A 16,677-nucleotide genomic window follows, 5' to 3' on the forward strand; every position below is an offset into this window, starting at 1 on the left:
CAAAATGCCCACCACATGCATATGAATGACAAAAAGTTAAGATAGCATGATATTCACTTTCTGGTACACACCTACGAATCACTTGATCAAAACAATACTTAAACAAATAGGGATCTTCCTAAAAATAATACTTAACGTCAGAAAAGAACCTGTCCTTTTCTTGTTTTGTCCATTGGGATGGTATCTTACTAGACGCAAGGTAGTTGACAATATGTACGAACCATGGAAGGCGCGTCTGTGAAACAGCGAACAATTGTTCATCTGGAAAACTATCCTGCAAGGAATGGTCAATATTCTGCTCAAGAATTATCCTAGATAAGTGATTGGCCACTGAATTTTCAAACCCTTTTTTATCTCTAATTTTAAGATTAAATTCCTGAATTAATAAAATCCACCTAATTAGTCTCGGTTTTGACAACGTCTTAGACAACAAGTACCTTAAAGCTGCATGATCAGAATATATTATAACCTTTGAACATAAAAGATAGGAGCGAAATTTGTCCAAGGCAAACACAATAGCAAGCATCTCTTTTTCGGTAGTAGTATAATTTTTCTGTGCATCAGTTAGAGTTCGACTAGCATAATAGATTACATGAGGAACCTTATTCACTTTTTGGCCAAGGACTGCACCAATAGCATAGTCAGATGCGTCACACATGATTTCAAAAGGCAAAGAGAAATCAGGAGGTTGTACTATAGGTGCTGAAACAAGCAAGGATTTTATTTTCTCAAAAGACTCAACACAAGTTTCATCAAAAGCAAAAGTAGCATCCTTAGCAAGGAGATTAGTAAAAGGTCTAGCAAGCTTACTGAAATCTTTAATGAATCTCCTATAAAAACCAGCGTGCCCTAGAAACGATCTAACATGCTTGACAGAAGTAGGAATTGGAAGATTAGCAATAAGATCAATTTTGGCTTTATCTACCTCAATACCTTCTTTTGAAATTTTGTGACCTGGCCTAAAACAATGCCTTCATCAACCATGAAATGACTCTTTTCCTAACTTAGAATTAGATTTACCTCTTCACACCTTTTTAAAACAGCAGTCAAGTTATTCAAACAATCATCAAATGAAGGTCCAAACACAGAAAAATCATCCATAAATACCTCTAAAAACTTATCAATCATATCACAGAAAATAGATATCATACATCGTTGAAATGTCGACGGTGCATTACATAAACCAAAAGGCATACGTCTAAAAGCAAAAGTACCCGCAGGACATGTAAATGTGGTTTTCTCCGGATCTTCAGGATAAATAGCCATCAAGAATATCCATCAAGAAAGCAATAATAACTTTGACCAGCTAGTTTTCCTAAGATTTGATCAATAAAAGGTAAAGGGAAATGGTCTTTCCTAGTTACAGCATTTAATTTGCAGTAATCAATGCAAACTCTCCAACCTGTAGTTTGTCTAGTAGGAACAAGCTCACCTTGACTATTTTCCACAACTGTGATTCCTGATTTTTTTGGCACAACTTATACAGGACTGACCCATTGGCTATCAGAAATTGGGTATATGATACCTGCATCTAACAATTTAACTACTTTCATGAAAACTTCTTTCATATGTGGGTTCAGCCTACGTTGCATTTCCCTAGTAGGTTTAGCATTTTCTTCTAAAAATATTCTGTGCATACAAATAGATGGGCTAATCCCTTTCAAATCAGCTACTGACCACCCTATAGCTTTCTTATGATCAGATAAAACTTTGATAAGTTTTAACTCCTGTTCATTAGACAATTGAGAAGAAATAATAACAGGTAAAGTTTCATTGGGTCCTAAAAATGCATACTTGAGTGTAGATGGAAGGGCTTTTAGCTCAAGTTGAGGTGGGGAAATAAGGGATGGTACAGGTGGAGACTCGGAAAGAGGTGGTAAAGGTTCATGTTTAGCCACCCAAGAAGAAGTTTCGAGTAAAGGCGCTTCATCAATTATGGAAATTGACTCTTCTAACACATCCCCTAGGTCCATATGTTTTAAGTTCTCATGTGAAATACTAGTCTCTAAAGCATCCTTAGAAATGAGTGCAGGTAAAGATTCTTCAACTAGTTCATCAATTAATTCAACAAGGAAACATTCAGATTCATTTTCTATAGTGGGGTGGGTGGATGCTTTAAAAATATTAAGCTTAATTCTCATATTCAAAACAGAAACATCCATCTCTCCTGACCTACAATTAATAGTAGCATTAGCAGTTGCTAAGAAAGGACGCCCTAAGATGACTGGAATATTCTTGGACGGATTACCAGGTTCCATATCTAGTACTACAAAATCCACAGGAAAGAAACCTTTATCAATTTTAATTAGAACATCATCAATCCTACCTCTAGGAACTCTAACAGACCTATCAGCTAACTGTAGAGTGCAATTAGAAGGTTGTAACTCACCTAAGCCTAATTGCTCATACACCGAATAAGGAATCAAATTAACACTTGAACCTAAATCTAAGAGAGCTTTTTCAACTTTACAATCACCAATATGACAAGAAATAGTCGGAACTCCAGGATCTTTAAATTTAGGTGTCTTGTCAAATTGCAAAATAGAACTTACCTGTTCACTTAAGACAACTTTCTTAGAACAGTGGGCTTTTGATTTCCTTTTATACGTGCACATGTCTTTAAGAAATTTAGCATAGGCAGGGATTTGTTTAATAGCATCCAGAAGAGGTAAATTAATTTGAACCTGTTTAAAGATCTCTAAAATGTCTTCTTTCTGCTTATTCTTTCCATAAAGTGAAGGTGCATCTAAAGCTTGAAGATAAGGAATCCTAGGCTCATATGGAATTGTAATCACAGATTCATCATTTTTAGGGGAAGGGGATTTTTCTTTATTTTTGGCAATTTCAGACTCTGCATTAATTGATTCACCATTGTCATTATCGCCTTTCTTGTTAGAAATTTTGTTAAATAACTCTTTTCCATTCCTTAGAGTCATTATCGCTTGAGTTTGTTCATGATTTAAGCCTTTAGGATTTGCAATAGAAGTACTAGGCAATTTTCCATCATCTCTTTTACCAATTGCATTAGCTAACTGACCAATTTGAGTTTCCAATTTAGCTATGGATTGTGTGTGAGAATCAACAACATGCATCTTATTTTCAATATTCTGAACAGAAGTAGTGACTGCCCCTAGAGAAGAAATAATTTTTTCTAGGTCAGGATTACTACTAGCAGGTTGTGAAGGTTGAGAAGCATACGTTTGAGCTTGAAAACCAGAAGAATTATTCATACCAGATTGACCTATGTGGGTGAGTCTTTGTCCTTGTTGTGCTTCTCCACTTTGTTGTTTCCACGAAAAATTAGGATGATTCCTCCACCCCGGATTATATGTGTTCGAATATGGGTTGTTGTGTGGAGGATACCCTTGAGCTGCATTTACATGTTCCTGTGACACTTCAGAATAGTTATTAGGACAATTATAGGATAAGTGATTAAAATCACCACATGTCGCACACCCTTCATTAGCATTGATGGAATTAACATGCAAATTATTTGTATTCACAAGTTGATCAATCTTTTTGTTCAAAATATCCACTTGGTCCATTTTCTTAGTCAAAGCATCTACTTTATATGCAAGATCATGAGTATGAGATACTTCATAAATACCCCCTTTACCCCCTAGAGTTCTCGATGCATTAGATGCGTTAGTATGAGAGGAAGTAGCATGCTGTTGTGAATTTTCACTTAAATCTTCAAATAATTGCCATGCTTCATCAGAATTTTTCTGCATAAAATTTCCCCCACAAGAAGCATCTACCATTTGTTGATTATGTTCACTTAATCCATAATAAAAACTATGTATTAGTTGCCATTTAGGAACTTCATGATGTGGACATTCACGTAACAAACTACAAAAACGTTCCCATGCTTCATAAAACAATTCATTAGGCTTTTGAGAAAAAGTAGTTATAGCACGTCTCATATCACTCAATTTACCTATTGAATAAAATTTCTTGAGAAAATCCTTTTGCAATTGAGCCCAAGTTGTAACATTTCTGTTATTTAGCCATTCTTTAGCCTTTTCTTTCAAGGAAAAATTAAATAAACGCATACGAATAGCATCAGCAGCAGCATCAGATATACTAAAAGTAGAGCAAACCTCTAAAAATGCATCAATATGCTTGTAAGGATTTTCATATTCAAGACCATAAAACGTAGGAAGCATTTGAATAATTTGAGGTTTAATTTCAAAATTACCTTCAACATTAGGCATCCTATTACCAACAGGTGAATTGTAAGTTCCAGGGGTGAAAAATTCACTAAGCTTAATTTCATTTGCCATGATTATTTCTTTATTACAACCAAGATCAATAGAATTACTTTTATTCAAAGCTCTCAACTTTCTAAGTGTGCGATCAATTTCAGAATCGTATGGACTTAAATCACAGGGCAAAAATCTACGCCCAAACATAAACTAAACACAAAATAAGAGATTGGGTGGAAAGCACCTAGCAAATCAAATTCCAGTAAACTCTTCGCAAAGCAAACCAGGAGCTATCACCAGAGAACTGACTGAAATCAACTAGAATTAGTGGTGAGAGAGCACCAGGCAGGTTCACTCGGCTCTTCTCCAGGCTATGTGGCTGACCCAAAGTGTTGGCCGAAATACGTAATCTGGACACAGCAAACCAGAAATCAGAACACTTTAAAACTTACTATGACATAAAATAAAACTCCCGATGGATAAAGACAACTAAACACAAAAACAAAGAAAATAGGAACAGGAATAGAATAAACCTAAGAGTTAAACTATGGCAGACAAATAGACTAATTTATTCTACTACCGTTCCCCAGCAACGGCGCCAAAAACTTGATAGCGATTTTAAACAAGTTATAAAACCCTATTCTTGCAAGTGTACAAGTTCTAGTAGTAAATGATAAATAATAGGGTATCGTATCCACAGGGAACGTTGAATAATACTATGGTCTATAGTCTACTAATTTCATATTAAAGAGAAATATATTGAGTGGTTTTGATAAACTGAAAACATAAATTAAATAAGACAATAAGATTGATGGAAGTAATAAAATAACAGAGAACAATAAAATCAGAGAGCAAACAAATAAGAGGGACTCTAGGACGATCGAATCCACCTCTATTAATATGACTAACAATTTAACTAGAGAGACTTTTAATTGGTTATATTGAGCACCCTAAACTACAAGCCGTGATAAACTCATAAATAAAGATAATTGCGATTAAATAGGTGACGTAATTTATCTAGAAAAAGCATAAACTATTCAATTACTCAATCACAAACACGAAACACCATTGCATAACATCACACTCTGGACTACAAGAACAAAGTATGTAAATTAGATAACCAATCAAGTTAAAAGATAGTTCTACAAGAATTATAATTAACGTCAATTGGAAAACAATAATCACCCAAATTATCTTATAAAGTCATGCAATCATAAAACCAATAATACTTCTCAAATAATTAAATTATCAAATCATAATAATAGGATTTCATCTAAGCCCTAGAATAGAGAGATTAGCTACTCATAATTGAAGAGAACATCACCCAATTATGATAAACCATAGATGATATCAACGATTTGGACACCGAACCGCTGTCGTACTTCGTAGTTGGTTCTTCGCTGTCCTCCTCCGTCTTGTGCGTGTGTGTGTGTGTGTTTTTCTTCCTCCCCGCCTTGCTGCATCTCTGTGTGATTTATACCGTAGTAGTTGTGTGCTGTGAGGGTTTCATCGTGGTTTTTTTTTTGCCTCTCGCTGCCGCTGCTACTGTCTTTTAGGAGTCTTGAGTTAGTGGGTTGCAAAACATTAAAACCCACTAACTTTTCTTAATATGTTGCACGTGAGTTGTGAGAATATGGGCTTTCTTTGCTCTTTTTTTTCTTTAAATCCAACTTGCAATAAACCTTAATGCTTCTCAAGCACGTGGCTCCCATCCTAGTTAATGTAACATTCTTCCATCATTTTGTTAACCTGTCACATTACATAACAATAATCAACCAAACTCACATATTAACTATTAAATGGCCCATAATTCATAAAATAACAATTTTCGATAAAATATTAGAAATGTGAATATTATTATCCACTAATATCATAATGGAGTTAACAAATAGATACAAGTTATATATCATAATGGGGTATCGATTTTATGGGTCCCTTTCCATCTTCTTTTGGCTTTACTTATATATTAGTTGTAGTAGACTATAGACCATAGTATTATTCAACGTTCCCTGTGGATACGATACCCTATTATTTCTTTCTTTATCATTCATCTCCATTCCCCCATCCATGTCTAGCATAGGTTTTCCATTTTGAATTTTTATATGTTTCATGTGTTTCGTTCACCTTTTCCATTAATAAAACAAGCAAATTTCCTTTACATCTCGATCATAGAATTTTTCATTCATTCATTCATTCTCAAAAAAATTAAAAAAAAAAAAATCAATTGTCGAACTAAACACAAGGCCAGGTACACTAATGATTTGAGGCGCCTTTGCAACCCTGTCATTCCCTGTTACCCGTTCAATCACATTTCATTTCTTCATCAACCTTTGAGCCTCGTCTAACGTTTGGCCTTCGTTTCTTCAACCCACATTCACTTAACCCTGGGATTGGTAGATGTGTAATTGTATAACATTCAAAAAGCAAGTAAAAAAAAAGCAGCAAAGCAACAATAAAACAATGTCTAAAGGCAAGTGTTCCAATGTCTTTGATATGAACATGTCTCAAATTGCGTCTCTCATCGAGTGCTTGGTACCGTGCCTGAGAAACATGAATGCTAAGTGAGTGATGGACCGCATGATCTGAGATTGCCTACATTGATTCAAAAGAAAAAAAAAAAAAAAAATGTTGAAAATAAACTTGCAAAATTCAAAATTTTCAAATTCAAAATTACACATCTTGGAGATTCTCTCGGGTCTTGAGCCTTTTATCCCTTTCTTCCTTAAACCATCAACTTAACCACATTACAACCCATGAAAGAACTCTTTGAGGTATACATACACTTGTGCAAAGTTCGGTTAGAGCTACGTTCGGCCTGATTCCTAACGAATACGTAGGTAACCTCACATTGAGGTGCGGCCACATTCATATTCATATCTATGCATGATCGAGTCAAAGAATATCCAATGCTTATCTCTATATCCCTACCCATTTAGAGCTAGACTTGGGGGCTTGAACCCAAATCACGTTAGCTTACCCAGCCTAGAGAGTCATCATCTTTGACTTTTCACGAATATATTTCCATCATCATAACCTTTGCAGCCTCACCTTAGTATCACTTTCACACACTTTACTCACACATCCATATCCATATCATCCTTCCCTTTAGGAACCCTTTATCATGAAATCTTGTTTCCCTACCGCGCATGCTTCATCATCTTTCAAGATAACATTCATTAGAAGAAACGTTGTATACTTGCTTAGCTTCGTGCCTGAGCAATGTTCATTGTTTCATGCATCGCATAATGTGCTGAGTAACATTTCTATATCAATGGTTTGTAATAATACAAAGCATATCGTTCTTAGCTCCTTGACCTAAGCAACATTCATTATGCAATAATCACTTCATCTATATACCATATATGATGCTTAGCTCCATGACTTAAGTTCATTCATCTATCGTGTCACATGGTGTAATTGTCCTTAGCCTCCTGGCCTAAGAACATGCATCATGCATACATTATTTTCAGGACAAGCAATTCAGTTCATACGATTCATTTCGTCTTGCTCAAGAGGGAAGTTCAAAACTTCTTCCCTTTTTCATTATTTTATTTTGGGGAAGTTCAAAAACTTTTTCAAAATTTTTATCGAGGAAAGTTCAAAAATAAAACTTCATTTTTCACGTCTTTCTTTTTGGGGAGAAAGTCAATACCTTCCACTCGTCTCATGACAAAAATGATGGAAAATTTTTGCTTTTGCATTTTTGGTTGCTTGTGTCTGCACACACACACTCAAACTATACATACACAATCACAAGTCATACTCATGTCATGTCACGTCGTGTCAAGTCAAACTTGGTCAAGTCAGTTGGTCAAGTCAATCATAGTCTATGCGAGTCCCTTGGCAAATTTTATTTTGCAGGTTTCAATTACAGCCCACGTCCGGGGACAAGCGGACCATCTACAGCCCACGTCCGGGGACTAGCGGACCATCTACAGCCCACGTCCGGGGACAAGCGGACCATCTACAGCCCACGTTCGGGGACAAGCGAACCAACTACAGCCCACGTTCGAGGATAATCGAACCACCATCATTTCATGATGCAAGGTTCTCGATACACATAATCTCATCATCTGTCGACTTTCCTCAAGCATGGAAAGTATTATTCGGTGGATTTCTTCAAGCATAGAAAACCGCCAAATTCCTTTGTCGGCTTTCCTCAAGCATGGAAAGCATTATCGGTGGATTTCTTCAAGCATAGAAAAACACCAAAATCATATGTCGACTTTCCTCAAGCATGGAAAGTGTCATCCGGTAGGTTTCTTCAGGCTTAGAAAGCTACCAAACTCATCTGTCGGCTTTCCTAAAGCATGGAAAGCATTTCAACATACGTCATCCGGTGGATTCCTTCAAGCATAGGAAGCTACCAAACTCATTTGTCACCGATACACTGGTGTTTGATACGCATTCTATCCCTTTTCTCTTTTATCTGTAGAACTAACACTTTTCTGTAGGTATCGGCGTATAAAGAGTGATTTAGGATCGAAGAACGTCTTAAATCATTCTCCGTCCCTATCGACTACTTTTACTATCGTTTTCGAAACTGACGTTTTTACAAACTCAGTCAAAGTGGGGGCTTCTGTAGACACCTAAAAATGTCTCCCCAAAACCAAACCCGATGATGAATAACCTTTCACCGCCACTATTGGTCGGGTTCAGTATTTAATCCCGAGAGTGCTTAAAATATCGTATTTAATTAAATTCAATTTTGTAATAGTCCATGGATCAGGCTTGATGTTTGGTCAAAGCATAGTTTTAATTTCAGCCCAAACTTATTCTTTAATTTTAGCCCAAACCTTTTTTTAATTGTTTTATTATATTGGACCAAACTTTTTATTTATTTTATTTATTTTAGCCCAAATAATAATAAAATCATAAAATAGCCCGAAATTATCAATCGGCACTTAAAATGTTGAACGAAATTAGGGTTAAAAATGAATTAAGACGGAAAAGCGGATTGAAAATTCCCGCGTCACGGCAACAGTCTACACACGGGACACCTGCTGTGACACGGGGGTTTCCGTGTCCTTTCCGCGTAAACCCTTAACGCGTTTTCTCTCCCGTTCAGCAAATATTTCCCGCGTCACACAAAAGTGCACCGTGTTACGGGAATGTTTCCCGTCTGACGGTGGGATTTCCCGTGTCACGGTACACTTTGCCGTGTCGCGGGATACTTTTTTGGGATTTTTATCATTTTAGGGTTTCGTGTGTTCCCTCAGCACATTTTCTATATAAATACCCCCTCATTTCTGATGTACGGGGCATCAATTAATTCTCTATTTTTCTCTCTTCTATGCTTTAGCCTAAACACTAGCCTACCCTTCTTCTTTCAAAATTCCTTCTTCAAGCACTCCAAGGAGTCCACACTTTACTCGTGGTTCTATCCTTAAGCCAAGGCGTGAAAGGTAGAACTATTTGAGGGTTTGGCCCCAAATCAACTCTACTTAATTAAATTTGACTTAATTATTATTTAATTATTATTTCCTTGAAGTTATTAACTCGTTTATTATTTTATAGTTGCAAACAAACAGAATCAAAGTAAGAATTATGTTCCTTTTATTTCTATTATTTTTTCTAACGATTTTGTATTGTTAGAATTATTGTTAAATTGCTTCCAATATTGATGTTATTCTATTATGTTTATTGATCACCATATTGCATGTTAAAAGGAATATGTAATTGAAAATCACGCCTAATAAGATAATTTGGACAACCGGTTTAGGATCCTTTTTAATCTTGTTTAATCAAGTGATCACAAATAATTTAGAATTATATGTTGCATTAATATTAAACCAATTTAGCTTCATAATAGTTTGGAGCGAATTGAATATCTGTTTGTATGCCTTTGAGATCGCAGGAATCACTTTTCACTATAAGAATCGAGTAGAAGCCAATACGAGTAAATGTGACTCCATGACTCACTTCGTACCATCATCCCCGATCCTCCTTTCGTGGTTCCGAACCATATGGAGTTAGTAATCTCATGGATTATGAATGGGGTGTAACCTTCACGGGTCAGTCGTTGTTGCCTTCGTTGTCCCTTATTCATGGTTGCCTTTTATGATCCGTGAACGGTTTACAAGTTCATTAAAAACTTGTTGGCGGCTCCCTAATTTCCTTGTCCCTAATCGTTATGTCAATTCTCACTTCCTATGAGTGCCAAACATATTCACCACATGCTTTAACGTAGGCGCACTTCGAGCGACGCCTACAGAAGGTAAGTGATTTTATTGATAGGGAAACAACTTCATGGAAGGTAGGAAAGGTAAGAGAATGCTTTGATTGGGAAAGCGCAAGGTCCATCTTATCAATGGAACTTCCCTCTCCAGTAAGGATGATTTCATCTACTGGAAGTTTCACCCCTCGGGAAGATATACTATAAAAACGGGCTACTATTTCCTCATGCAAAAAGATGATTCAATGGGGGCTACTATTTCCTCATGTAAGAAGTTGATTCAAATGGAGGAGTACTTGACAACGATAGGGACAAAAATTTTGTAAAGCTTATGTGGAGGATGAACATCCAACCAAAATGGAAGATATTTTTGTGGAAGCTTTACCATAATGGAATTGCAATCAAGGTAAATTTAGCCAATAGGGGTATCCAAATATATAGATGATTCTTGTGGCTATTGTGGGGTGGAGGCAGAAGAAAGCCAACACTTATTCAGGTTTTGTATTCTAGCAAAAGAGGTCTGGGGAAATAGTTCTCTGGCAATTTGCTGCTCTGACTCTGATGGGTTCGATTCTTTGAGGGAATGGATCCAATCTTTTATCCTGCTATTCAATAGCGAGGATGGTAAGAATAGTACTAGTATGGCTTTGTTTATTGCAACCTTATGGGGACTTTGGAAAACGAGGAATGCGAGGAGTTTCAATGGAACAAATGGAGGAGCAAGCTTGGTTACGGAATTCATTAACCAAGCAATGCATGATCACGAGACCTTCATTTATAGAGAAAATCAGCATTATAATAATGCAGATGAGGAAAGGGAAGGCCCTTCCCTTCCACCTGGGTTTAATCATGCCAACTAGGACAAGAAAAAGATGGTTTTGACACCTTCTTGGTAGGAGTGGAGGGATCTTGGGATAAAAGGACCAAGAGGGCTAGGATTGGATGGTCAGTAATGGGAGTAATGGGAAATGGTGTTGAAGGAACCACATATGAAGGAGGAAGGCATGGGGCTTCAAATTCAACACTACAGTGTGAAGCTTGGGCATGTTTGGAAGCTATGAAATGGGCTAGTGCCAAGGGAAAACAGGGACTCCTTGTCCTCTTGGATTTTACATCCCTCATTAACAACCTTCAAGACCGCATAGGTAAGGATATTGAGATTTCGTGGACGGTAAATGAGATAAAAGAGGTGGGTGCTTCTTTCAAAAGATGCACCATCCTAAAGGTTACGAGAGACTAGGTCAAACAGGCACACGATATTGCTAGAAACTGTCGTCTCAATATGCTTAATTTTCTTTAGTTTGTTTGTTCCTTTGCTCTTGTCAAAAAAAAAAAAAAAAAACAAAAACAAAAACAAAAAAAACTTATCTTTTTCTCTTTTTCCAACTTTTGAAAACAACATAGTAAAAGCATATTCATATAAGAAGGCAACTTGTAACATTTCATAACATGAATTCCACCTAATCTTACAATCCAAAATCAATTTCTTAGTTATAGGAATTTTCACATAATTACAATCATCTTCAAACTTTTCATATCTCTTTAGTGTAGAAGTACAAAAGGCAACAACACCACGAACTTTCTCAATTGCATCACCAATAATATTCAATCCATCATTGACAACTAGTTTTAATATATGTGCACAACATCTTATATGCATATAAGTACCACCCAAAATAAGCTTACTAGGAGCAAGTTTTTCACGCAACACATCCATAACCGCATCATTGGTTGTACAATTATCAACGGTAATAGTTGAAACTTTTTCATCCAAATTAAAACTCTTCAAACATGCAACCAATGTCTTACTAATTGTATATTTGTTGTGTGGGCATGGAAAATACACGAACCTAATAATAATTAATAATTATATGTAATTAGTAATCTAAACTATTATGTAACTACCTTCTCACATGAATAAAAAGATGATAAAATAAAATAACATAATCCAAAATTAATTATGTGATAAATTAGTATAATTACCTTATCAGACGATTTTGCAAGATCCATTCATCATCAATAAAATGTGTCGTCACGGCCATATAGCCTTTTCTTTGATTGTTACAAGTCCACATATCCGTGGTGATGGTGACTTTACTTTCATCTGCTCCCAACAACTTCATCAATTGAGATTTCTCTTCCTTGTAATCCTTTAGAATGTCGGATTTCACGGTATTCCTTGAAATGATGTCAAATTCGAGGTTCAAACTATGTGAATATCTTCTAAAACCATTATGCTCAACAATGGAAAGTGGATACTCATGCATAAGAATCATGTTCACCAACTCATTTCTTGAAACTTGTTGGTTGAATTTGAATTTTCCAATTGTCATTGTAGTACTTCTACTCTTACTTGCACTAGCTAGCAACAATTGTTGTCTCACATCAATTGTTTTCTTGACTTTCATACATCTTTTTGTATGTTCTCTCAAGTGTGTAGTGCCACTTGAGCTCTTACCCACAACTTTTACAAAAGGCTCTCCATATCCATCCACCAATTTCCTATCATTAAATTTCCACACCGCCGAAGTTAACTTTCTTCCACTACCACCCGTTACCACCCCCATCATCTTCATTTTCATCATCATTGTCATTTACAACTACATGTGATGTATTTAAATCATTCAATTGTTTCTTAGTAGTCTTTGTATGAGTTGGTTGGCCATTAACCTCTTCACAATCATCTAGACTAGAAGATGCCTCATCGGTTTCCATATCTATACAATTGTAATATTAAAAATAAATCATTCTTTCATAAAATTACACTTACCAAAATGTATGCATAAAAATAATATATGAGAGAGGAGTATATAGATACTACCTTTTGATTGTTTTGTAGGAGGAGCCATTTATGTTGAAAATTCACTGTGGTTTAAGCCTAAATAACAATAATAATTAATCTTAGTCAAAAATCTCAAAATAATCGAATTTATGGAAAAATAAGCTAATGTCAAAAATCAACGTACTTACAACATGAGAAAAATAAAAAATTATCATACTAAAACATAAAAAAATCAGAGAATAATAAAAACAACTAAGAAATTAAAAACAAAACATACACGGTAGAAAAAAACAAAAGCAAAAAAAATCGCCTAAAAAGCAGACTAGTAGATTTAATCAAACTAAAAATAAAAAAAAAAATAAAAAAAAATAAAAACAAGAAAAATCAACTAAAAAATCAAACTAAAAAGCAAAAAATAAAAAATAAAAAATAATAAAATAATAAAAAAATCAAACTAAATTAAAACCTTAGCACACTAATTATAGTTTAAAGTAGCAACTACTCAACTAGGAAACTAATGAGTACTGACATTGCTAACTAGCAAAAAAACAAAAACAAAAAAAAAAACGAAAATCATACGAAGGAAATCGAATTCGTCAAGAAAAATCACAAAGTGACAAAGAATACCTGCGTTAGAGAGGTGGTCGAACAGGCTGAAATTGGACACTGGAGATCTGAACGCCGGGGTGGAGTGGTGGTCGGCGCTGGTGCGTGAATAGCTAGTGTGGTTTATTTTTCTTTGAATATGAAAGAAAATGGTGGCTGTGCATAGAGTGAAGGTGAATAGTTAGGGACCTAGGGTTTTTGTTTACTGTCCTTTTAGTTTTTAGTCTTTTACTAGTTATTTATTTATTTATTTTAAAGTAATTGAATTAAGGAAGTTGGGCAAAAAATAGTCAAAGTGGGCTAAATTATTAAACATGAATTTATAAATAGATTTAATATGTTATATGTGTTTTAATTTGCAAAATATCCCGAATTTGGCATGGATTCGAATCGGACTTGGACTTGGATCCGGATTCGTGTCGGACTCGGACTTGGATCCGGATTCGTGTCGGACTCGGACTTGGATCCGAATTCGTGTCGGACTCGGACTTGGACTCGGGTCGGACTCGGACGAACTCTGCACAGGGTCCAAGTCCAATCTGCTTTTTATTCGGATTCAGACTTATTTTGTCGAATTCGGATTCGGACTCAAATTAAACGGATTCAGATCGGATTTTTTTTCTTAGGATCGGATCGGATTCGAATCCGAATCGAACTCAGATTGAATTTTCATCCCTAGTTGTGTTGTTACGCTCTCTTTTTCTCTCCTAATAGAGTGGATACCGACACTATTGCTTGCTAATTTAACTTGGAAACTCAGGAGATCAACAAACAATTTGTGAGGGTGGACCTTCCTTCTCTAACACGACCCATGGTTGTGGACCAAATTTATTGTAGCACTATTCAGCAAATTAACGACGTTAACACACACACATTGGATGGATTCTCTTAACACCTTAACTTTCATTGTGGGAAACGTGGGTGACCGAGCATGTGAAGCGCCATAAATATGAGTTGGTGCTTGTGCATTGTTCTTTATAATTACAATTCCACCATTTGATTAACATGTTCTGTGGGGGGACCCTCAATGATTTGAATCCCTAACTCATACTCACCCTAAGTTTCTAGGCACTCATGGGGCGTTTGTTTAGGGGGATAAAAAGGGAGGGATAAGGATAAAGGATAAGGATAGAAGAAAAGTAGTACTCTCTCCGTTTCATAATGTTAGTCCCATATACTATTGTGGGCGTTTCAAAAAGATAGCTCCAATTAATCTGAACTTTGTCTCGTACGTCCAAATTAATCCCTACTTTGGATTATTCCCCATCACTCCCAACTTTAGAGGGTATTAATTTTTATTGCACCCAAATGACTTGCAACCGGTCAATCACGTAAACATTTGTGAATTAGTTTTTTTTTTTTTTTTTTGCACACGTGTCAACATGTAATTGCACTAGTAGAAAATACGAAATGGCAAGCGGTTCAAACCCCCCTAATGGGAAGCGGTTCTGAACCGCATGCCTTTAGGGGGCTTGCCAATTGGTCTTTAAAATGGCAAACGGTTCAGAACCGCTTTCCAATTATAGTGAAGGGGCAGCGGTTTTGGCGCCAAACCGCTGCCCATTAGGGGTATTAAATTTTTATTTTTTTTTTGGTTTTTTTCAATTAAATTGATATATAATCAAACCATATGTAAAAACATTAATATTTTTTTTTAGGGCATAAAAACATTAATATTTTTATTAATTAAAATATAATATTACAATTTCTGATTTTCAATCACAAAAAAAAAAAAAAATTAACAAAAAAATTAATAATAATAATTACAATTTTTGGTTTTCAATCACCAAACACCACCAGCCACCACCCCACACCAACAGCCACCACCACACACCACCAGCCACCAGTCACCAGTCACCACCCTACACCACCAACCAACAGCCACCAGCCACCACCCCACACCACCAGCACCACGACCCCCCACCCAAACCACGACCCCCACCCACCAAAAAAACCCCTCACCGAAACCACAACCCCCAGCCACCAATCCACCACGACCCCCACCCAAAACCATATCCCCACCCACCAAAAAACCCCTCACCGAAACCACGACCCCACCCACCAAACCAGATTCCCACCCAAACAACGACCTCCACCCACGACCCTAACCCAAACCATGCACGACCCCCACCCACTAAAACCAGACCCCCACCCACCACGACCTTCCACCAAAAATCAAATTAAAATAAAAAATAAAACTAAAATCGAGATAAAAATAAAAAAACCATCGATCTAACCCACCACGACCATCTAACCCACCGATTTTGGCTTTAAATTATGGTTTTAAAGGTCAAATTCGACCATAAAAACGCTAGATCTAGAGTTTTTATGGTCGAATTTGACCTAAAAAACTTATACACACACACGCATGCACGAATTTGCTTGAAATTGTTCGAAATTTGGTTGAAATTATCCTCAAAATTTGCTCGAAATTACCCATTTATGTTCGAATTTGATGAGATGAGAAAGAACAAAGAAAAAGAGAAAATGAAAGAAGAAAGGGGCGAATCAGAGGGAAGAGGATAGAGAGGGAAAACGGGAGTAGAAAGAGGAGAGAGAGAGAGAGCAGCCGAAATGAAAGAGGAGAGAGAGAGAGCTGAGCAAAGAAAGAGGAGAGAGAGAAATAAAAGAAGGAGGGTGCGCGGGTTTAGGGGAAAAAAATAGAGGAAAAAAACATAATAAAAAAAAAACCCCAATAGCCCTCCCTTCCCCCACCGCCACCTCCCGTTAGCTTCTCTCAACCCAACCTCGACGCCAGAACCCCCACCTCGACGTTGGAACCCCTGGCCCACCTCGACGCCGAAACCACCCCCAGAAACGCCCGAAAACGACCACCGGAAATGCACCCCCATGTCTCCCTGAAAACGGCCACAGAAATGACCGAATTTCGGGCTGAATGGTTGGTGTTA

The 16,677-nt window shown here is 36.6% G+C and overlaps 1 protein-coding gene across 2 annotated transcripts; it reads right to left on the minus strand.

The window, feature by feature from the left end:
* Positions 1-282: 282 nt before the first annotated feature.
* On the minus strand, positions 283-14,186 carry LOC110713162. Of its 2 annotated transcripts, none has more exons than XM_021891631.1 (5): positions 13,790-14,186; positions 13,202-13,258; positions 12,364-13,097; positions 5,588-5,954; positions 283-4,615 (listed from the first exon to the last, which is right to left on the minus strand). In XM_021891631.1, exon 5 carries the CDS (start codon positions 4,410-4,412, stop codon positions 1,479-1,481), a length of 2,934 nt encoding a protein of 977 aa, XP_021747323.1. In that variant the 5' UTR covers positions 4,413-4,615; positions 5,588-5,954; positions 12,364-13,097; positions 13,202-13,258; positions 13,790-14,186; the 3' UTR covers positions 283-1,478. The 2 variants fall into 2 exon arrangements, with proteins under 2 accessions (XP_021747323.1, XP_021747322.1); XM_021891630.1 differs by having other exon boundaries at positions 5,530-5,954.
* Between the last annotated feature and the right edge of the window lie 2,491 nt (positions 14,187-16,677).

This window comes from Chenopodium quinoa, unplaced genomic scaffold (genome assembly GCF_001683475.1).
Source record: "Chenopodium quinoa cultivar QQ74 unplaced genomic scaffold, ASM168347v1, whole genome shotgun sequence".
NCBI classification, from domain to species: domain Eukaryota; kingdom Viridiplantae; phylum Streptophyta; class Magnoliopsida; order Caryophyllales; family Amaranthaceae; genus Chenopodium; species Chenopodium quinoa.

Bases quoted from the DNA above. Each gene is read 5' to 3' on its own strand.
- LOC110713162 (XM_021891631.1), bottom strand. From the start codon at position 4,412: ATGTTTGGGCGTAGATTTTTGCCCTGTGATTTAAGTCCATACGATTCT.